The following is a 21,613-nucleotide window of genomic DNA, read 5'->3' as shown; positions in this document are numbered from 1 at the left end:
GCTCTGAGTTTCTTTACACGACCTTTCTGTAAATCAGGAGTATAGCTGATTTGTAGGATCATCAGGGAACAGTATTGGGCTCTAGGTTTAATATTGTTGCCTTTTTTTTTTTTTTTTAATTTATTTGACAAAGAGAGACAGAGAAAGTAAGCACAAGCAAGGGGAGCAGCAGGCAGAGGGAGAGGGAGAAGCAGACCTCCTCCGAGCAGGGAGCCCAACGCGGGGTTCCATCCCAGGACTGAGATCATGACCTGAGCCGAAGGTAGACACTTAACCAACTGAGCCACCCAGGCGCCCCTTTTTGCTTTGTTTTGCTGGGGGGGACTTTGAGAAGTATGTAATTTTAACGTTAGGGTTATTGAGGTGTCCATTTACTACTCCCCGGTAGAACTCCCCTGGTTTAAGATACATCGGGACGAGCATGCAGCTTTATTACCCCATCATGGTCATGATCCAGGGCTGTTGTTTCACCCCCCAAAGTTCCCTCAAAGGCCAGTTCCCTTGAAACCATTATCTGGTTTCTGTCTCTACTGGGAAATTGGCATACTTTTAATATAAAACTAACATTGTTGTGTAGGGTGACAATACACTGTTAAAGTAAGTCTGGTTTGGATGGTCTGTGGCAGCGGAAGCAGTCATTGGCTGGTGTCCTTTCCCTGATTCCCCTTCTGCCTTCTCCCTCTTTCAGGGCTCGGGGCAGGGCAGCAGAGAGGTTAGGAAAGCCTTGGAGCATTTGCCAACCACAGCCATCCATTTGGGTCTAAAGTATTGTGGACTTAGAGGCTTTCTTTTAAAATGAGAGCTAACATATTAAGGGCTTTGCTGCATCTTTTTACTGATCTCGGGGAGGGAGAGCAAGGTCTTGGAAGACAAATTTTGGCATGGGTGTCAGTGCTGGGGACAGGTGCCTTGCTGAGCTACAGAGGCATAAAGAAGAGATAGAGGGATGTGTGGGTGCCTGTTAGGGTGGGGAAGTCTGACTCACGCTTGTGCTGAGAGGAGACCCTTGTTAGGGCACAGGAGTTGCCAGTTTCCTGGGGAGGGTGAAGCGGTCTTGACAAGGATGCCAAGGACCAAATGCTTGGGGGCAGTGCCTGGTGCTCCCAAATGGGCTCTACCTCAGAGGTGGGGGGACAGATGGGACTACAGTGGAATGAGGGTGACACTTCCACCCCACCTGCACAACTTCTGGAGAAGAGAGATCCCCCCCATCCCAGGTAACCCAGTTCCCTGGGCCTGAATAGTGAGCATCAGGGCAAGACCTTGTACTTCTCGGAGCTCACAGACTACAGGGAGCAGTCGAGAAGATGTCAGACGCTGGAACAAGTAAGACGCTGAGGTGGAGAATGTGTGGTCAGGGCAGGCCTCAGTGAGAGTGAGTGAGACCTGGATGGAGGGAAGGAGCATTCCAGGTAGAAGAACAGGGATTGGCGCGGTCGCGGAGGCAGGAACAAGCGGGGTGTTGGAGCTGCTTTCTGCGGCTGGAGCAAAGCGAGGGAACGGTGGGCTCGGGGCAAGAGAGGTAGGTGCGGGTTGGTCATATGATCATATTTTAGGTCGCGGAATTGGATTTTAGGAGAGATGGGCCACCGTCCGCGGGTTTTGAGAAAGGAAGGCGGACGGCGGAGACCTAGCGTACTGGGGAGAACGCGGTTTGCCCTCCCGGGAAGGAGGCAGAGCCGGGAGGCGTGGCGGTGGGCCCCGCCCCCGGGGGCTAGGGGGCGTGACGGCCCGCCCCTGCCCCGCCCCCGCAGCCCGGAACCCGTGCGCTCCCGCGGGAGGTCGGCGAGCAGAATCCCCGCGCAGTGTCCGCGTCCATGGCCGCCGCGCTGCTCGCCCGGGCCTGCGGCCCCAGCTGCGGAGGTGAGTGATCTCCGGCTCCGCACAGCCAGGGTGGAGGGGGCGGCGGCGGCCCGGGCCGTCCGAGCGGGAGCGAGTCCCGGCGGTCCGGTTCTCCCCTGCGGCGGCAGCGGCGGCAGGGCGGCAGGGCGGCACCCCTTCCTGGAGCACGCGCGGCCTTTGCCCCACTTGGGCCGCTGCTGGCGCTTGCGCGGCCCGGGTTCCCGCTGCGATCGCGCCCACCGCCCCTCTCTCGCCTAAGCATCCACACTGCCCCCTCACACCCCACCCCGCAAGTTCCCCGCCCTTGGAGGTTCAGGGGCGCCCCTCCTCCCGAGCCAGGCCTGGGACTGAGCCCAGACTCGGTGTCTGTGACCTTGGGCGAGACTCTCGGCCCGTCCGCCTCATTTGGCCCGTGTGTAAAATGGTCCCAGGATGTGTCACTCTTCTCGTGGACTTGTTACAAGGACCAGGCTGTGTAAAACACTCAGCACAGCGCCTGTCAGATGGCGCTCAGAACTGTGAAGGCTCGTTGGTTATTTCCCGCCGCACCTTTCCCGGTTTCTTTCTCTCCCTCTGTAGCAGCAGTGACACACGTGGCCAGGGCTTCCTTTGCCTGCAGGACAACAGTAAGGGGACCCCCGTGGAGAGCTGTCTCTGCCAGGCCCCGTGCTGAGTGCCTCAGTCAGCATCTCTCCCACACCCCCCCCCCCCCCAGGAGCTCAGTGCTGCTGGCTGCCAGGTTTTCTAGGCACAGAGGCTCAGTGAAGTTAAGATCTTGGCCTAAGTGGCAAAGCTGTGGTCTTAGTACCATGGGTGTGAAGATGGGGTGGGAGAGTTGTGGAGCAAGTGTGTTGCAATTCGAGGAAGCACTCAGCTGGTATGGGTTTCTAAATAGCGTGCTTGACATTTTGGACCGATAATTCTTAGTTGTGGGGTCTGCCCTGTACATTGTAGGGTGTTAGGCAATATCCCTGTCCTCTACCCCCTCCACAGGAGCAGCATTCCACCCTTCAGCTGCAACTACCAGAAATGTTTCCAGACATTGCCAGATGTCCTGGGGTGGGGGCCGGTGGGGGGAGCAAAAGCATCCCTGGGGGAGGCCCACCGAGTCGCGGGATGGCCATTATGATGATCATGCAGCAGGGCCTCCTGCGTCCCCCTCCCACTACTACCTGCTCTTCTTGCCGGCAGCTCTGCGTCCTCGGGCCTGCCGTCGGTTACATGCTATCTACCAGTCCGTGGAGCTACCTGAGACGCACCAGATGCTGCGTCAGACCTGCCGGGAATTTGCTGAGAAGGAGCTGGTTCCCATTGCGGCCCAGGTAGACAAGGAGCATCGCTTCCCTACCGCCCAGGTGAGAGTTCCAACCGCAGCAGCCCCCTAGGGTGGTCTGCCTGCTGCTGCTGGGTTGGCGGTGACCGTCACCGCTAAAGGCCCTGAGACTCCCAGCCAGGAATCCTAAGGTGGGTCCTGGAACCCAGAAGGTGTTCTGGAGGTTTCCTTCATCCAGCACGAGGCCCATAGCCCGGGCTTAAATTTCCACGATAACAATAATAAGGGTGGCTGGGTGTCGTACTTACCTGAGCCAGGCATCGTGCTGGTGGCCATGGTTAAGCTTACAAGCTGCTTGCCCTCTAAGGAGTTCCAGAGTTTTCTGGTTGCCATTTCATGTCTCCTGGGCTCTGGGGCCACTTTTCCAGCTTAGAAAATACTGCGTGGTTTCACAGCGTCTTGGGGACTTGTGCCGGGAGTGTGGCGACACGCGGGGAGCTCGGAGTGAGGTGGGCAGATGGTGCTCTGGGCACTGACACTGGCTGGTAACTTCCGGGTGTGGAACACTTATCCCCACGCATCATCCTGGCTAGTCCTGAGGATGTCCTCACCTGCACATCTGATCCCCATGCACATCCCAAGCCTGGCTGGTTCCAGAACCATCTTCTCCATCCACTCTCCACGTGGTTGGCCCAGCAGCCCGGCTGGTGGGCAGGCAAGGCAAGGCCTCTTCTAGTTGGGAATTTTCCCGTCAAGGGCCTAAATTGCCCTTCTGCCCTCCGTGACCCCACCTGGCACGTTCCCATCATCGTTCAGTGCATTAAGGGAGATGTGACCAAACTCGGTCTCTTTGTGAGCAGAGGATGGGACTGAGCAGAGCGGCCATGGAAAAGCAGGATGAGTTTTGAGATGTTGCCCCTGGAGCAGTTGCCTGAGACATGGCTGTGTGTTGGGGCTTCTCCTACCAAAAAACAGATGGCTTGACTCACTTTTCCTGTGCTATTCCTGTGTTCCCTGAAATTCTTACTCAGATGACAGATGTAGATTTGCTCTGGACAGGAACGCTGGCAGTAGAAACAGATGTCTTCCCCCAAGCTCCTTTGAACTGGTCCTTTGGCTTTATATTCTCCTCTGGGCTTCCTGAGGCTTGGGAACTTGCAGGCTACCCCTCGGAGCCATGGCAGACACAGGTGTGGAGGGCGAAGGCTGTGGCGACAGCCCTCCACCCCCTCTTCGCGTGGGATGGGATTGCTCCTCTGGCTTTGCTTTCCCATTTGCTTAGGCGGCTCCTGTTTGAATTGCCTGGGCTGTAGACCTAGGGAGGAGTTGTGCCTCATCTTCTGAGCTTGTCACCACCCCTCACCAGCCCGACTCTTATCTCAGTGGCTGATGGGATCCAGAGGTTAATCCTCGTCCCTTCCCACAGACTGAAGCCTGCTGGGTTTGCGCTTTTATCCCGGCCTCCGTTCCTCCTTTGTAGGAGCTCAGCCCCCAGGCGCAGAAGGGAGTCCAGGGCTCGGCTGGCAGAGGGGTCAGAGAACTCGACACCAGCTAATGTGGCAGGTCGCCAAACTCAATAATAAGACCACCTAAGTTTCCCAGTGCAGCGGTTATAAGAACAGGACTGGCTGTCATTTGGGGGCTGCTGTATTCTGGGTGCTCGAATGTCCCGTCTTTAGCACTACACGCGGGGGAGGTTAGAGTGTCTTCTGTGTTTAGATGAAGAAACTGAAGCTAGAGGTTAAGTTTCTTGTGCAACAGCCACCTGGGTGGCCTGCCTGGCCTAGAGTAGGTGCTTGGTTAGTGATTTCTAGTATTTTTCCCTGAAGAATTTTTTTTTTTTAAGATTTTATTTATTTATTTGACAGAGATCACAAGTAGGCAGAGAGGCAGGTAGAGAGAGAGAGAGAGGGAAGCAGGATCCCCGCTGAGCAGAGAGCCCGATGGGCTGGATCCCAGGATCCTGAAATCATGACCTGAGCCGAAGGCAGAGGCTTAACCCACTGAATCACCCAGGCGCCCTGTCCCTGAAGAATTTTTTATCTACCCCTTCCTCCCAGAAAAAGTGGGTTTATGAGGGAATATTCAAGGGGAGAAGAATTGAGGGAGGCAGGCCAAGAATTAGGTGGAAGGCTAGTACCAATTTTTGCTTGCTTGGCTGGCTTGGAGACCTCAGTCGAGCTTCAGTTTTTCTGTATTCAAACAAAAAAAAAAAAAAAAAAGAAAAGAAAAGAAAAAAAAGAAGAAAGGAAACTATGGAAAATTTATAATATTATTTTATTATAAAGGGAAATAAGAAATAAAATGGTGTTTCAACTGAGATTGTACTAATTAGCCTTCAGTATGTGGGGGCTGTATATTTATTGTATAAAACTGAGCCCCACGAGGGCTGGCTCAGTTAGTAGAGCATGCGACTCTGGGTCTCAGGGTCATGAGTTCGAGCCCCATCCTGGGTGTGGAGCCTACTTTAAAAAGGAAACAAAACAAAACACTGAGCCACATTTCTTTTTCATTCAGTGACTACTTATTGAATAGCTTTCCTAGACCAGGTGCAATACCTGCTCTTCCTCCTCATGTCCTCTCTCCGGTGATGGTGCTTCCCTGACCCAGTTAGCCACTTAGAAACTTCTAGAACCATACCCCATTTTCTTTTTCCTACCCGCTGAATCTTGTTAACTACTCCCTGGGAATGTGTCCAAATGCCACCTCCCATTTGTCCCAAGCAAATTCATCCGTGTGTGCCCCAGGAGCAGCCCGTTCCTCACCCACGACCCAGTGGCTGTGTGCCCAGCAGGTCGCTGTGTGCTGTTACTGGCACGTCCCTGTCTGCTCATACTGTGCCCTTGGGAAGTGGCCTGCAGTCAACACGGGTTGCTGACTGAACAGGGGGGTGAGGTGGCCCTGTGTGGCGGACTGGCCCAACACGCAGCACGTGCTGGCCACCAGCGGACACTCGAGGCGGCTGCAGATGGGGCTTCTTTCCCTTGAATAAGAGGCAAGTCTCCTGCAAGTGAGGGCACAGGAGTCTCTGAAGGGAGTCAGTTTTGTCTCTGTTGAGCTTATGCAAACTCTGGATAAATTTGATTTTGTGAAGGCGTGAGCGCTAGAGGCACCTTACAGTCGCATTTCTCTGGGAAGTGCCTGCTCAACATTCCCCCGACGGGAAGGACATGCATGTTCTTTCTCTTTCTGCTGCTTTACATCTAGTCCCCAGTCTCTTTCTGTTTTCAATGATGTCATCTCTTCCCTGAGATCATGATCTGAGCTGAAATTAAGAGCTGGGTGCCTAACCGACCGAGCCACCCAGGCGCCCCTGGTGCCTGAGTAGAAAGGTTGGGAAGAGCAGAGCCAGGCATCACTGATGAAACTGGGTGAGGCACTTGCGTCAGGCGCCAGGCCTGGGGTGGGCCGGCTCCCGCCCTCCAGCGAGCTGGAGCTGGAGGCTTTTCAGGCAAACCCTGGTGGCATATAGCAGGGGCAGAATGGACCTGGGTGACCCATGAGGGGTGTGACTGGTCAGGGTGCAGTGAGCTCTCACTGTGATCTGTCAGGAGAGCCTTGGGGGGGGGCGCGGTCAAGGGGAGAGGGTCCCGAGCTCTGGCTTCCTTGTATCCTGGAGGTGTCACCTCTCTGCGGGAGCTCCCTGCACCCCACCTGTGGATTTCAGTTCCCTTTTTGTTTCTTGGGGGAAAGTGGAGTTGTGGCATGTGGCATGAGTCCGTCCTTTACACCAGAGCTGTACCCAGAAGGGCTTTGGGATGAAGAGGAGCTTGGGTAGCACCACTAGCGTGGGACAGTTTGGCCGGGAGGCCAGAGACAGCCTTCCAGTGGTGCCTGGCGAGGCCGGCGTGTGCTCCCAGCCCAGGTGCAGTGTGGCCCAGGTTCCTGACCCTGCAGCGCCTTCCCTGAGGAGGTGCTTTGTCTCCCTGGCCTGGGTTTGTGGGCTGCCTTGAAGGGTGGGTCTGACCATTTTTCTTTTGAGGCCATGCTCCTGCTGGCACCAGGCCGTGTGAGCACCCCCACGTGGACTGAGATAGGGTGCTGTGTAGACCACTCGAATTTCGGCTCCCCTGCCGGCCGGGGTGCTTTCTGCCTGCGCTGCCATGTCTCTGAGCAGGCCCACCCTCCCCGCCTGCAGCTGTGGTCACCACGGAGCGTTTGGCTTTTTAGAGATCCTCAGAATGACACATCTGGGGTACCGCTGAGTCCCCCGCCTTTGTTCTTTAAGAGAGAGCGTGAGTGGTAGGGACCGGTGGTGGGGTCCAGTTTGGGGGGAGAATCTTAAGCAGCCTCCCTGCCCAGCACGGGGCCCAACGCAGGGCTTGATCCCATGACCCTGAGATCGTGACCTGAGGTGAAACCAAGAGTCTGATGCTTCACCAACTGAGTCACTCAGGTGTCCCACCTGAGCCAGTGTCTGTCAGTTTCCTCTTGCTGTTGTGACAAATGACCACAGACTAGAGATTAGTGGCCCAAAACACTAGCATATTATCCAACACTTCCTGGAGGCTGGAAATCCAGAGTGGGTCTTGATGAGCCGAAATTAGCCTGCTGGCGGCCCTGGAGAAGGTCCATGCCTTGCCCCTTCCAGCGCGTGGAGGCCTGCGGTGCTACCAGCCCGTGACCCCCTTCCAGCCAGCACTCTGGTCACTCTGAGCCCTGCTTCCATTGTCACCTCTCGTTCCCCTTGTCTCCCTCTTCCCCTCATAAGGACCCTTGAGATGACCCTGGGTCCCCTTGGATAATCCACAATCTTTAACTTAATCTCCCTGGTAGAGGTACCCGGATCTGCCCTCTTGTGGCCGCAGGGCGCCATGGCATTTGCGGGCTTGGCGGGTCAGTGGCTGCTCCACCCCCTTCCCCCTCAGACGCTAAGGGTAAGAATTTAAGAATTTCGCAGAGGGGCCTGCACACCATGATGGACGTGCTCCTTGTCCCAGTCAGTGTCTTCCCGGCGAGCCCTGGTCAGCCGCTTCCTGACAGTGCGCGCACTCACCGACCGCCCCACTGCGCCGGGCTCCAGTCTCCGCACGGCCCGAATTTTCTCCGTCCTTCAGAAGTGCCCTGTCGCAGCTGCTCTGCCGAAGGGGTGCGACACCTATAATCACGGACGTACTATTAATTATAGAAAACTGAAAAAATATTGTGAACATTCTTATGTTAGTTTCTTTTAAGTCAACTTGTGTAAGAACACGGTTCCAGGGGGCGCCTGGGTGGCTCAGTGGGTTAAGCCCAGGGATCCTGGGTTGGAGCCCAGCATCAGGCTCTCTGCTCAGTGGGGAGCCTGCTTCCCCCCCCTTTCTGCCTGCCTCTCTGCCTACTTGTTATCTCTCTCTCTGTCTGTCCAATAAATAAAATCTTAAAAACAAACAAACACGGTGGCAGCAATCCACTGACAGCGAGGGGCTCATGGAGAGCTGTGGCACCCTTCTCCCCCTGCCCCCTGCTGCTCCCCACAGGCACCTGGTTTTAGTTGCTTCTTTGTGAAGCTCAGGAGGTTCTGGGTGGTCCCTGTTGGCCCCCCAGAAGGCAAACTGTCCCAGGTCGGAGGGACTGAGCTGGTTGTGACCCCAGAGTCACTGCCTGGGCTGCAGCATCATTCATAGGCTCTGGCCCCGAGCAGGTTGCTCCGTGTGTCTGGGCTCTGGAGAGACTCAGATGCAGAGCTGGGCGCACAGTAGACACTTGCTGGCTGGCCGTTACTATTACTGTGGTTCCATATCAGAGACTCCAAGCTTTTAGCATTCATTCACTCAGTCATGGGCATTGCGAGTATCGCAGCAAGCAAAAACCAGTCTCTGCCCTCATGGTCGGGGAGAAGAATCTTGACCAAACCAGGCAGGGTGATAGGTATGAACTTCCAGTCGCATAAGCCCCGCTCTGGAAAGGCACAGGTTCTGAGAGAGTGCCTGGTTAGGGGACACAGCAGCTGCAAGAAGTGAGGCTTGAGCCGAGATCTGGAGGGAAGGAGACCACAACAACTAGTTGATAAAGGGCATTACTGACAGGAAACAGCACGTGTAAAGGCCCTGTTTAAAGGGCCTTTTTTAAAGGGAGGCAGGAGTATGTGTGTAGAGCTGAGTAAAGGTGTATATGACATTGTGCTGTCCTGCTCCTTACCCTGGGGGCCCCTGAAGTTTTCCTGTGCCTTCTGCCTGCTTGCTGGCTGTGGCTGTGGACACAGGTGAGCCAGTGCAGAGTGTGGCGCCAGAACGGCTTGGATACCCAGTGCATCATGCAGACCTGAGCTGAGGCTGGGCTTCAGCGTCTGGACCCGAGGATAAGGGTGTGGGCGGATGGGGCCACATGGCCTGAGTTTCTGCAGGCACTGGCTCAGGAGCAGGAGGGTTTGGACTTGGGAGGGGTGGGCACTGGCCCCCAACTGCCCTTGCCATGACATCCTTGTGGCCAGGTGAAGAAGATGGGCGAGCTGGGGCTTCTGGCCATGGATGTGCCTGAGGAGTTCAGTGGTGCCGGCCTCGATTACCTGGCCTATGCCATTGCCATGGAGGAGATCAGCCGGGGCTGTGCCTCGACAGGAGTCATCATGAGCGTCAACAACGTGAGTCCCCACTCCTGGGTCCTGGGACGCACAGGTGGAAGGGAGGCTCCCAGGGGCAGGTGGGCACTCGGGCCATGTGTCCCGGTGTCCTGGGCTCGGCCAGGCTCTGGCACCCAGCCCCCGACCTCTCTGGGCTCAGTTCTTTCAGGTCGGGCCCCGGAGAGAACAGGTCTTGGAGTGGGGTCCGCAGGCCCCCTCTGACCAGCCACCCACCCTTCCTCCCACCCCCACAGTCCCTCTACTTGGGGCCTATCCTGAAGTTTGGCTCCAAGGAGCAGAAGCAGCAGTGGATCACCCCTTTTACCAGTGGCGACAAAATTGGCTGCTTTGCACTGAGTGAACCAGGTACCATGTGTAACCGTGGTTGGTCCCCGTCCCCTGGCACAGAATCAAAGTGACAGACTGGGTTGGAGCTGGGGCAGAGGCAGGAGCCGGGCCATGTGACACGAGGGCACAGGCCCTTGGTGGGGGTGGTGGCGCCCAGGATCACGTGGTTACCTCAAGACTCTGGGATCCCTTGGGTGTGAAGATGCCCCACTGTGCATCTCATCCCCCCCCCCCCCGCCCCCTGCCATTGTACTAGTCTCTGAGAGCTCTGGCAGCTGGTGTGGCCCAGGAGCTCGCTCTTGGGAGCCATATTCCTTGGAGGCCAGGTCAGAAGGTCTTTGTGCTGTAGTTGGGGGCGAGGGGGGGGTCCTCTGCTCGCGGTGGCAGTGCCCTTTGGGAGCAGAAGCAGTGGATTCTGAATCTGGGTCTGGGGCAGGGAATGGCAGCGACGCAGGAGCCGCCTCCACCACTGCCCGAGCAGACGGGGACTCGTGGGTCCTGAACGGCACCAAGGCCTGGATCACCAATTCCTGGGAGGCCTCCGCCGCCGTGGTCTTCGCCAGCACAGACAGATCCTTGCAGAACAAGGTGGGGTCCCTGGGGAGAGGGTCGGTGAGACTTCTGGGCTGTAGACGTTTCGAAGCTTCTCGATGTGAATCCCACCGTGGCTCAGGGGAGCTGTTCCTGCTCTCACACCCCTTGGGGCTGCCCCTTTCCCTCTAGCCTGCTGGTGGCCTGAGGCCCATCTGTACCTTCCCCCAGGCAGCCAGCAGAGGATGCCCTCGGCTGAGGGCTGAACTCTGAGGGAGGTGGCGGGAAGGGTCTAGTTTGTGTCTGGTGCCCTTGAGTAAGGGGCGTGACCGAGGCTGGTCTCTGATAACATCACTGCCCATGTCTGGGCCTTTTAGGGCATCAGTGCCTTCCTGGTTCCCATGCCGACACCTGGGCTCACACTGGGGAAGAAGGAGGACAAGCTGGGCATCCGGGCCTCATCCACGGCCAACCTCATCTTTGAGGACTGTCGCATCCCTAAGGACAGCCTGCTGGGCGAGCCTGGGATGGGCTTCAAGATAGCCATGGTGAGCCTGGCAGTGGGGCCCGGGCCCTGGGGCCCAGCTGGCCAGCCACTGACCGGGGCCTTCTGCACAGCAAACCCTGGATATGGGGCGCATTGGCATCGCCTCTCAGGCCCTGGGCATCGCCCAGGCTGCCCTTGATTGTGCCGTGAACTACGCTGAGAACCGCAGGGCCTTTGGGGCACCCCTCACCAAGCTCCAAGGCATCCAGGTAACAAGGGGAGCCTCGTGCGGATGCTGGAAGGGGGACAGCTCGCCCTTTCCTCTCTGGATCTCCTGGGTTCTCCATCCTCTTCCCTCCTCTCCTGGGAGGGAGAGACAGCCACTGACTGCCACGGGGGTTTGGGGCATTGCAGTTCAAGTTGGCGGACATGGCCCTGGCCCTGGAGAGCGCCCGGCTGCTGACCTGGCGTGCTGCCATGCTGAAGGATAATAAGAAGCCTTTCACCAAGGTGCCTGTGGGGAAGAGGTCTCCCCAGGTGCAGGCGGGAGCTTTGGTGTGTGGAGGGGGAAGTGTGGCTGGGGTTCCAGTTCCTTGGGCCTGTGGGTTTATTCCCGTGGGGGAGGCCCTGCGGTAGGGCCATGTGCTGGCAGCTCCTCCCGGAAATGACGTTTCTGACCCCACCATCCCCTGTGCTTAGGAAGCGGCCATGGCCAAGCTGGCTGCGTCAGAAGCGGCAACTGCCATCAGCCACCAGGTGAGCGTCCTGGTGCTCGAAGGGGCCGTGAAGGGAGCCCCCAGGGTTGAGTGGTAGGAAGTGGGCCAGCGGCCCCTCCCCTGCTGGTCCCCCGTGTGGCCGATCTTGCCCCTGACTCCCCCCTGTTCCCGGTAGGCCATCCAGATCCTGGGAGGCATGGGCTACGTGACAGAAATGCCAGCGGAGCGCCACTACCGCGATGCGCGCATCACAGAGATTTACGAAGGCACCAGCGAGATCCAGAGGCTGGTGATCGCGGGGCACGTGCTCAGAGCCTACCGGAGCTGAGCTTCGATGCAGGGCCCAGGGGTGCCCCGCTCAGGGGCCAGGCCGGCCTGTGGACCACCTCGAAGGAGGCAGGAGCCACGAGGCCTTAACCCTGATGCTCGGTCTGGGACCCTGTGTGCCTCTTCTTGCCAGGACCACCCAGCTCCTCACCTCCCCCCACCCCAGACCTAACCGCCTGGGGCCGAGTCTTCGAGAAAGGAAAGGTGATGGGCCCCATCTTCAGCTCAGGTTTTTGACATTGCTTCCTCTTCACACCTGTGCCTTGTTGTCTTCAAGTGGATCTGGCCTCTGGAGGCAGGGCCTAGGGAAGGACCCCCATTTCCTTTCTCAGCAGGAGACCCAGGTGGGACAGCCTCTTGGCTGCCCCTGTTCTTTCCCTGAGCTTAGGGGTCAGGAGGAGGATTGTGGGAGGGGGCTGCAGAATGCCCGGGCGTTTTGGGAAGGCTGGTGGTCCCATGCAAAGCACCTGGAACCCAATAGCTGGTTCTTCATAAATTATCAATGAGTAGGAGCGGTCTGAATTTCTTGAGGACAATCGATTGTGGAAACTAAGTAATAAAGTGTACCTGTGCTCTGGTCCTCGTGTCCTTGCCTGGGCGCTGCTGGGGAGGGGACGTGGTTTGATAGTGTGTTCCCTGACCGCTGCCGCCTGTGTGTGCGTGTGTGTGTGCGCGCGTGCAAGCAAGGCTGACTGCAGGGACATCCCTCTGGAAGGAGAGCTCCAGCACCAGTACCTTCCTGCAGGAAAGTACAGAGTTGGGTCCTCCGGCTGGGGTGAGGGTCTAGGACAGTGACTGCTGCACACGGATGGCAGGTGGGTCCAACCCCTGAGCAGCAGGGAGGGAGGGTGTGTCACAGCTGCAGAGGGCTCCGGGGGACTGGGAAAAGCGGTACGGGCCTTCAAGCCCGGCTGTGGAACCGTGGACATGGGGCCTCCACAGCCTTCGCAGATGACAGGGGCCTGATGCCCCTAGAGCCGGAGCCCAATTTTAGCGACTACCACCTAATGCGGTGAGGCAGCCGGAAGGGAAACCCAGCAAGACAGACTTCAAGAGAGTGGGGGTCAGCCCTCCGCAGGGCGGGGAAGCGGGCCTGTCGTCGCGGTGAGGTCTCGGAGACGGGGACAGAGACATGACCCATTCGGAGCCCCCATCGCGTGGGCCCCGAACATCCCGGACGCTCTTGGCGGAGGATGTCGCGGGGAGCCGCGCGCCGGCCCTGGGGCCCTGCCCTTGACCCCGGCCCCGGGCGGCCCGAGGCGCGCGGCGCGGGGCTTGGAGGTGGGGTCTCCCCTGCTCGGCTGGGCGGTGCCCTCGTGCGGCCCGCCCCGCAGCAGGTGCGGCGTCCTGCCAACAAGACGCGCCGGCGGCCGCTTGCGGCTTCAGAGCGCGCGCTCCAGCTCGGGCCGGCCCGCGGACGTCCGGGTGACCTGCGCCTTCTCCTGCAACAGGTGAGCGCCCCGAGGGGCTGACTCCCAGCTCACACCCTCCGCGGGGACCCGCCGCTGTCGCCGCCCTGGGCTCAGGTGCAAGCCGAAGGTGCGGGGCGGGATTCGGGGCTTCTCCCCAGGAGGGGCCAAGTTTGACCTACGCCACCTGGAAGGCAGATGAACACCCGCCCCTGAGCCACTGACCCCACGAGCTGCCGGGCGGGGGCGTTCGGGTGTCTCTGTGACCCCTTTCTCCACGTAGCACGGGCTCCCAGGCAGGTGGTTCGTGGGGCCTGGGCCGTCCGTCCGGGTGGGGGTGGGGCGCGGGTGATGTGGCGGCTCAGAGGCGAGCAGAGGGAGCGCACCCCGAGCCAGGTAGCGGAGCTGGAAACCCAGCCCTCCCGCTCGGGCTTCAGGCCCACCCGCCCCGCCTACGAACCCTGCCCCTGCTAAGGCGAAGGGCTGGGCGCCAAGGAACCGGCTTGCTTTCCAAGTCGCCGCTGGGGATCTGCTCCCCCGAAGTGTCCCGCCCGGCGCTGGTCCCCGGGCGCCGAGCCAGCGTCCAGCCCGCACTCTGGTGCCTCCAGGAGCTGTCGCGGGGCAGGGGCGCCGACTCCCAGAGCCTTGGCTTTGGCGCGGAGCAGCCTCCGTTCGTGGAAGCCCCTCAGCGTAGGACCAAAGGCTGACCTCCGCCCCTGGGTCCGTCTGCGGCTGAACCGCTGCAGCAGGCCTCAGACCTCCCGTCCCTTTGTGCCCAGTGTCCCGTGTGTGTTTTCTAAGGCCCGGGACGTTCGCTTTCACCACGCCGGGCCATTCACCTCGGGGGGGTCCAGCTGCCGTCGCCTGCACACTTGTCCGTTGGCACGAGGTCTTTCTCGGTTTTGTTTTTCAGGGTCGGGGGGGTCCCTTGTTGCAGCGAGAGGTCTCTTGTCCCCTTCACTCCAGAGCAGGCTCCCAGACTGCATCTGTTGGTCAGACACGGGCGTGTTGGAAGTGTCCTGGCCGGTCGGGTCCCAGGCTGCGCCTCGTTCTGGTGGTTTCTCCAGGACTGGCTGTGGCTTCGTGGTCGTGTTTTTGGCCTTGAGAACGTGGGGGAGTCCGGTTTCACTGCTGACTTCCATTGTTAGTTCCGTTACCCTTTTCCAAATAAATGCGAGGTTTCTCAGTGTTTGCAGTCTTTCTAAAGAAACGGCCTTTGGCTTTACTGACTTTGGGTATTGTGGTTCTAAGTTTTATCTTGTTTGATACTTTGTTTCCTTCTATTTTTGGGTTTCATATGTTGTGCTTTTTCCAGCTTCCTGGGCTGAATGTTCATGGATTTTTCAGTCTTTTTTCTAATAAATGAATTTAAAGTCCTACATTTCTCTCTAGGAACGGCCTTAGCTTAACTTCCAAAACCTCGACATATCGTATTTTCATTCTTTCGGTATTCTTCTCTTTTGACTTATCAGTTACTGAGAGGAGTATTATTAACATGGGATTTTCCTTGGTATTTTTTGTTACTGATTTAAAAAAAAATTGTGGTAAAATACACATAATGTAAAATTTACCATTTTTCTTCAAAAATGTACAATTCAGTGGCATTTAGCACATGTATAGTGTGTGTAACCATCCACACTGTCTTGTTCCAGAACACTCTTGTCACCCCAAAAGAAAACTCTATACCCATTGTTAATGATTTTTACCTTAAGTGCATTGTGATCTTAGAACATTTCCTGATTATCTAAATTCTTTGAAATGTATTGGAATTTACTTCATGGTCCCTAAGTCACTTTTTTGTAAAAAACCAAGTATCGTTTAAGAGATTCTTTTTGATGTGATGAGCACAGGGTGTTATATGCAACTAATGAACCATTGAACACTACGCCAAAACCCAATGATGTACTATATGTTGGCTAATTGCATTTAAATAAAAAGCAAAAACAAAAACAAAAAACGCAATACTAAAAAAAAGCTTCTATCTTCAGAAAAAAAAATTCTTTTTCCACTTTGATACATCAGTTTGTTTATTTTGATTGCTGCATTGTATAAAATATACTTAGAAAGTTTCCAGCTTTTCACTGACACAAACCATGGTGCAGAGAACATTCTGGAATGTGTCTCCTTGGTCACAGGAGACAATTTTTGAGTATGTAAGTAGAAGTGGTCTTTGCTGATCTTTGGGCTGTTTATTTCTTTAGCTTCACCAGATATCGCCAAGCCGCCTTCCGCAGCAGCCGGGTCAGCTCGCCCCTTCCAGCGGCACAGGAGCACAACCCTCCCTCGGTACCACTGACTTCACGCTGCTGCTTCCACCTGACTGTGATTTTAACTCGCATTTCTTTGGTTGTTCTTGCACATCTTTTTCACATGTTTACTGGCCATTGTGGTTTCTGCTGGGAAAGGGCGTTCTCCTCCTTTGTCCGCTCCTTCCCTGGTTGATTCGGAATTGTCTCACGGGTTGTATTTCAGACGCTAATCATTTGTCAGCTGTCTAGTTGCACAAAGTCTCCTATAGTGTGTGGCTTCCACTTTTTAAAATGGTTTTGCAGGGACACCTGGGTGGCTCAGTCAGTTACGTGTCCGACTCTTGATTTCGGCTCAGGTCATGATCCCAGGGCTGTGGGATCCAGTCTGCCCTTGCCAGAGAGTCTGTGTGAGGGTCTCTCCCTCTCCCTCCACCCCTCCCACAAGCTGCACTAAATAAATAAATAAATAAATAAATAAATAAATAAATAAATACTTTAAAAAATGGTTTTGAATTTTATTTTTTTAAAGATTTTTATTTATTTATTTGACAGAGAGAGTGAGAGCACAAGTAGGCAGAGAGAGAGGGAGAAGCAGTCTCCTGCCGAGCAGAGAGCCCAATGCGCAGTTTGATTCCAGGACCCTGAGACAAAGGCAGAGGCTTAACCCACTGAGCCACCCAGGCACCTCTGGTTTTGCATTTTAATATTTCCTCTTTAACTTTAAAAAGTTGTTCTAGAAGTTTTGTCTGTCCTCTGCAAACATTTCAAATACACGTTTTGCGGTAAAAAGTGACAGTCCCTTCTGGGGCTGCATCCTTCCAGAACTTTTCCCGTGAATCTACCGACATCTCATTTATGTGTCCCGGCCCTTACTCCCCAGTGAGATGAGTCCTCCATGCATTATTTAGTTTTACTCACTTCATATTTCTTCACGCCAATACATTTGAACCATTTGTTCTCTGTAACCGATTTGAGACATTCCGTTGTGTGGTTCGACATCCAGTTCTGCCCAGTTGCTCTCCTCTTCCACGCCTCCAGCGCCTCGCGTCTTCCCAACGGTAGAGATCACCAGGCATCTGGGGCTCGTGGCCGGCTCAGTCAGAGGAGGGTGCGACTCAGCACTGGGGTCATGAGTTTGAGCCCCGTGATGGGCAGAGAGATTACTTAAATAAATAAACTTAAAAAAAAAATGACCAGGCATCTAATTTATGCCAATATGGCAGTTGAAAACTGTGACTTTAGTTTTCAAGGGAGTTTGAGCGTATTTTCAAATGTTCATGGGTTATTTTCCTATTGTTTGTGAATTTCTTTTTCATGTCCTGGATCTGTTCTTCCTTCCTATCTTTCTCTTGTTTGTTATCTTATGGTCTAGATGGGAAGAGTCCTTGCTGGTTTTAGACACTGAGGACTTCCATGACGCCTCTGTTAGCTTCGCTCCGAAGGCAGCCCATCGCATTTTTTTTTCTAAAGATTTTATTTATTTATTTGACAGAGATCACAAGTAGTCAGAGAGGCAGGCAGAGAGAGAGGGGGAAGCAGGCTCTTCAAGGAGCAGAGAGCCCGACGTGGGGCTCGATCCCAGGACCCTGGGATCATGACCTGAGCCGAAGGCAGAGGCTTTAACCCACTGGGCCCCAAGGGGCCCCATGCCTGTCACAATGTTAAGCAGCTTCCCCCCACTCCTTCCGACCTCCCAGCCCCAGAGCCCCTGGCAGCAACCAGTCTGTACAGTTACCTTTTCTGGATATTTTCTACAAATGCAATCACATGAACATGGCCTTTTATGTCCATTTATGTTAGATCATGTGTCAGCATTTCATTCCTTTTTATGGCCAAATAATCTCTCCTATTTATCCATTTGGGTCATTTCTTTTTTTTTTGTTTTGGTTCTTACAAATAATGCTGCTGTGGACATTTTTGTACGGGTTTTCGTGTGAACCTATGTTTTCACTTCTGCGTACCCCAGAGTGCTGGATCATATAGTAACTATGTTTATCTTCTTGAGGAACCTTTGTGTTTTTTGGTTCATATTTTCCCAATATATAAAATTTCTTTTTGTTTTTGCTTTTGTTTTCAGCCTTATGTTGTTGTTGTAAGCATGTCTCCCTGGAAAACCTTTTATTGGATCTCCCCCCACCCCAAACTTACCCAAATCTGAGTCCCCATTCTGCTTGGCAAGTTTAACCCATTTATATCTGTTGTAATTGTTTCATATTTGGACCTACTTCTGCCATTTTATATTTTCCCCTTTCCATTTTATTTTGTTTTCATTTTTTCCCTTTCTGTCTTTGATTGCATACGTTGAATTTTCTTATTTTTAAAATGCATGCACTCTAGTTTTATTCTGCTGGTTAAGGTAACATAGACCAGTAGTTATTTTTAATTAATCCTATCAACTTATTTAACTTATATCTACATCCTTTCTTAAGACAGGTAAAGAACTTGAGCATTCTCTTAGTGTTTGGTCTCTCCTTTCTCTTCTACCAATCTCACCCCACCCCTCACCATTCACTTCTGGTGTATTGGTTCAGGGTTGTTCAAGACTCTACCTCCCCTTCCCTCCCTCCCAGTCACTGTGAATGATCAAGGTGGTTTCTCTTATTTCCATGCATCTCCACATTCTTTTTTTTTTTTTTTTTTTTTAAGATTTTACTTATTTCTTTGACAGACAGAGATCACAAGTAGGCAAAGAGGCAGGCAGGCAGAGAGAGAGAGAGGAGGAAGCAGGCTCCCTGCAGAGCAGAGAGCCTGACGCGGGGCTCGATCCCAGGACCCTGAGAACATGACCTGAGCTGAAGGCAGAGGCTTTAACCCACTGAGCCACCCAGGCGCCCCCAACTCCACATTCTTGTGGACTTATTTATATTCTTACTGAAGGACTTTATCCAAGATTGATTTACTGATGTCCTTTGTATAGAAACTCTTCTGAAATCTCAGAATATCTTTGTCTTGCTTCTGGCCCTATTTTTTTTCCTTTTCTGTTATAAATTATCGGCTTTTTATCTCTAGAAGGCCTTCCATTGTTTTCCTTTTTATTTTTGAGGTTCTTAAGTTAAACCATAAAGTGTTTGGTGATAGGAGGTGGGGCCTGATCTCACGATACTGAGATCAAGACCTGAGCTGAGATCAAGAGTCTGGAGGCTTCACTGAGCTGCCTGGGCACCCTTGGAGGTGGGATTTTTATCATTTGGTTTGTATAACACTCACTGAGCCTTTGTCCTTGTCTGTCTTTAACTCTGCGACATTCTTGGGTATAGCATCATGACGGAGTAAACTGTGTACTCCACAATCCCTAGGCCCTGGGATGATCAGATGTTAGGATATTTAACATGACTCTTAGGGCTTGTGTTGCATGGCTGGTATCTGTTTGGGAGTCCCAAGTCTCACTTACCACCACTAGTCATGTAGCAGGAAGGTGCCATGTCAGCGTCTTACCAGAGCTCTGGGTTCCAAGACCTGAGTGGCTTTCCCTGGGCACCTGTTGCATCTCTGTGCTGCACTGAAAGACTCTGTTCCCAGGGGACAGTCTGTGGGCTGCTGAGGAATGACGGTTGACCCTCCTGTCTGTCACAGCCACCCCCCTTACCTCCTAGCTGGATCTGGCTGTCCCGGGAGGCGGCCACAGTGGGGAGATGGCACGTTGGAGGGGCCTGGCTCTGCTCACCCTTTCTCAGTGGTGGCGTCAGGACCCCTAGCCCTCTGGCTGCCTCGATCTGCTCTCCGCTAAGGCCTCCTGCTCTCACAGTCCATGGAAGCAGAAGGGACCCTGAAAACTTTCCCTCCCCCTGCCGTACTCTCTGCCATTCCCCATTCCCTTCCGGCTTTGGGAATGCTATTGTGATTATGGTTTGCATATTAAAGGGGTTTTATATGAAATATATTTGGTCTAAAAATAAGCACTTCATCTAAAAAAAAAAATCTGGGGGCGCCTGGTTGGCTCAGTCTGTTGGTTAAGCATCTGCCTTCAGCTCAGGTCACAATCCTAGAGTCCTGGCATGGAGCCCCGCTTGGGTTCTCTGCTCAGGGAGGAGTGTGCTTCTCCCTCTCCTTGTGCCCCTCCCCTCCCCGCTTGGGCTCTCTCTCTCTCTCAAATAAAATTTAAAAATAAAATTTAAAAAATCTGTGCAACGCTTACAGAAAGTCTGCTCCTGACCTCTCGGGGCCTTACCTGTGCATTTCTTTCCTCCTGCTGCGTCTGTGTTATATCGTTTGCTTAGGAAATCTTAGCTGTGGGTGCCTGGGTGGCTCAGTGGGTTAAAGCCTCTGCCTTCGGCTCAGGTCATGATCCCAGGGTCCTGGTATTGAGCCCCGCATCAGACTCGCTGCTCAGCAGGGAGCCTGCTTCCTCCTCTCTCTCTGCCTGCCTCTCTTCCTGCTTGTGATCTGTCAAATAAATTAAAAAAAAAAAATTCTTAAAAGAAAAAAAAAAACCAAAAACCTTAGCCATGAGGTAACTTGGTATCAGGTCTGCTCAGGCCTTCTAGTGGGTCACCGGAGTCGAGGATTGGTCACAGGACCCCTGACACGGGTGTCCCCTGACTCTCCTCTGGGCTGCTGTGGTTCCTTCTATCCCTGGTGTCAACTACCCTCGCTCCCGGGAATTTTCTTGTGCTCTTCACTCACTGGAGTTCCTTAATGCCGCGTGCGCGCCTTTCACCTCACGAGCATTCAGAGCCCCGCTGAGGCAGGGCCGGCAGCCTTCCCCAGTTCTCCCTCTTGTCGAAACCAGAAGCCCTCCATTATTTTTTCAGAAATCCTTGATGGCTGATGTCGTTGACGTTCTTGTATTTCTGTGTGTTTATCTGGTTATGCTGAAGAGCTTTCTTGTCAGCTCTTTGAATAGATTGCCTACTCAGAAAAGCTAAGTCATCACTGCCAGTGATCCTTTCTATGTGACATCCCTCTTTTCTTTTTCTTGGCACATTGCACGGACGCTGCATGGCCGCCCCTGCTTTACTGGGAAGGCCTCAGATGCGTCGCCATTAGGTCTGACATGTCTTTGTCATACATTTCTGGGTAGAACCTTTAGTGAGTGAAGAACATTTCCATGTGTTTCTAGTTTAGGAGCAGGTTTTTCTTTTTAATGAAGAATGGGTTGCAAATTTTTTAAAAAGATTATTTATTTATTTGACAGAGAGATCACAAGTAGGCAGAGGCAGGCAGAGAGAGAGGGGGAAGAAGGCTCCCTGCCGAGCAGAGAGCCCGATGCGGGGCTTGATCCCAGGACCCTGAGATCATGACCTGAGCTGAAGGCAGAGGCTTAACCCACTGAGCCAGGCAGGTGTGCCTGGGTTGCAAATTTTTCAAATGTGTATCGAGGGGCACCGGGGGGGCTCAGTTGGGTACGCCTCCAACTCTTGATTTTGGCCACGAGGCTGAGCTGTAATCACACCAAGTGGGGGAGAGCAGAAGAGAAGGCTGAGCAGAAGCAACCTGGATTGCTGTGCACCCGCAGGAAGTTTCTGCAAAGCTGTTAGGGAATCCTGAAGCTAAAATCAACCGTTACAGGAGTCCGGGGTCCTCTGCCTCAGTACCCTGGCTGTCCTGCGTCCTGGACTGGGAGGGGTTCATGGCCGGCAAAGCCTCCACGGAGACCGGAGGGTGCGGTTCGAAACTTAGCAGCTGGCACTGTTGGTCAGCTGGGCTCCCTGGTGCTGGAGGGGGTGAGCACGCCCTGTGAGGCACGTCTCAGTCCTGCTTCTCTCCGGAGGTGTGCGGGGCAGCACTTCTGCGGTTCGGGGGCCTTTCTCCCTCTGGGGAAATTCAGAAGGAGGAAGTCAGTGAGGTGAGCTGCAGCTCCCTTTGCTGCGGTTGACTGTGAGTTTGCAAGTTACACTCCTCCTCGTTCTCCTCCACGGTCCGTTCCACGTGCCTCTCACCCCCGGCAGTC

General features: G+C 54.4%; 1 protein-coding gene and 1 pseudogene across 1 annotated transcript; both read left to right on the top strand.

The window, feature by feature from the left end:
• Positions 1-1,759: 1,759 nt before the first annotated feature.
• Positions 1,760-12,642, top strand: ACADS (acyl-CoA dehydrogenase short chain). Its single transcript, XM_032876127.1, has 10 exons — positions 1,760-1,863; positions 3,034-3,197; positions 9,528-9,677; positions 9,911-10,022; positions 10,441-10,592; positions 10,913-11,083; positions 11,154-11,291; positions 11,437-11,532; positions 11,722-11,778; positions 11,914-12,642. Exons 1-10 carry the CDS (start codon positions 1,818-1,820, stop codon positions 12,064-12,066), a joined length of 1,239 nt encoding a protein of 412 aa, XP_032732018.1. The 5' UTR covers positions 1,760-1,817; the 3' UTR covers positions 12,067-12,642.
• Positions 12,643-13,825: 1,183 nt separating this feature from the next.
• On the top strand, positions 13,826-21,244 carry LOC116878512 (annotated as a pseudogene).
• Positions 21,245-21,613: the final 369 nt, after the last annotated feature.

This window comes from Lontra canadensis, unplaced genomic scaffold, assembly GCF_010015895.1.
Source record: "Lontra canadensis isolate GAN:19392208 unplaced genomic scaffold, GSC_riverotter_1.0 scaffold58, whole genome shotgun sequence".
NCBI lineage: Eukaryota > Metazoa > Chordata > Mammalia > Carnivora > Mustelidae > Lontra > Lontra canadensis.
This window is presented reverse-complemented; position numbering and strand designations above follow the sequence as displayed.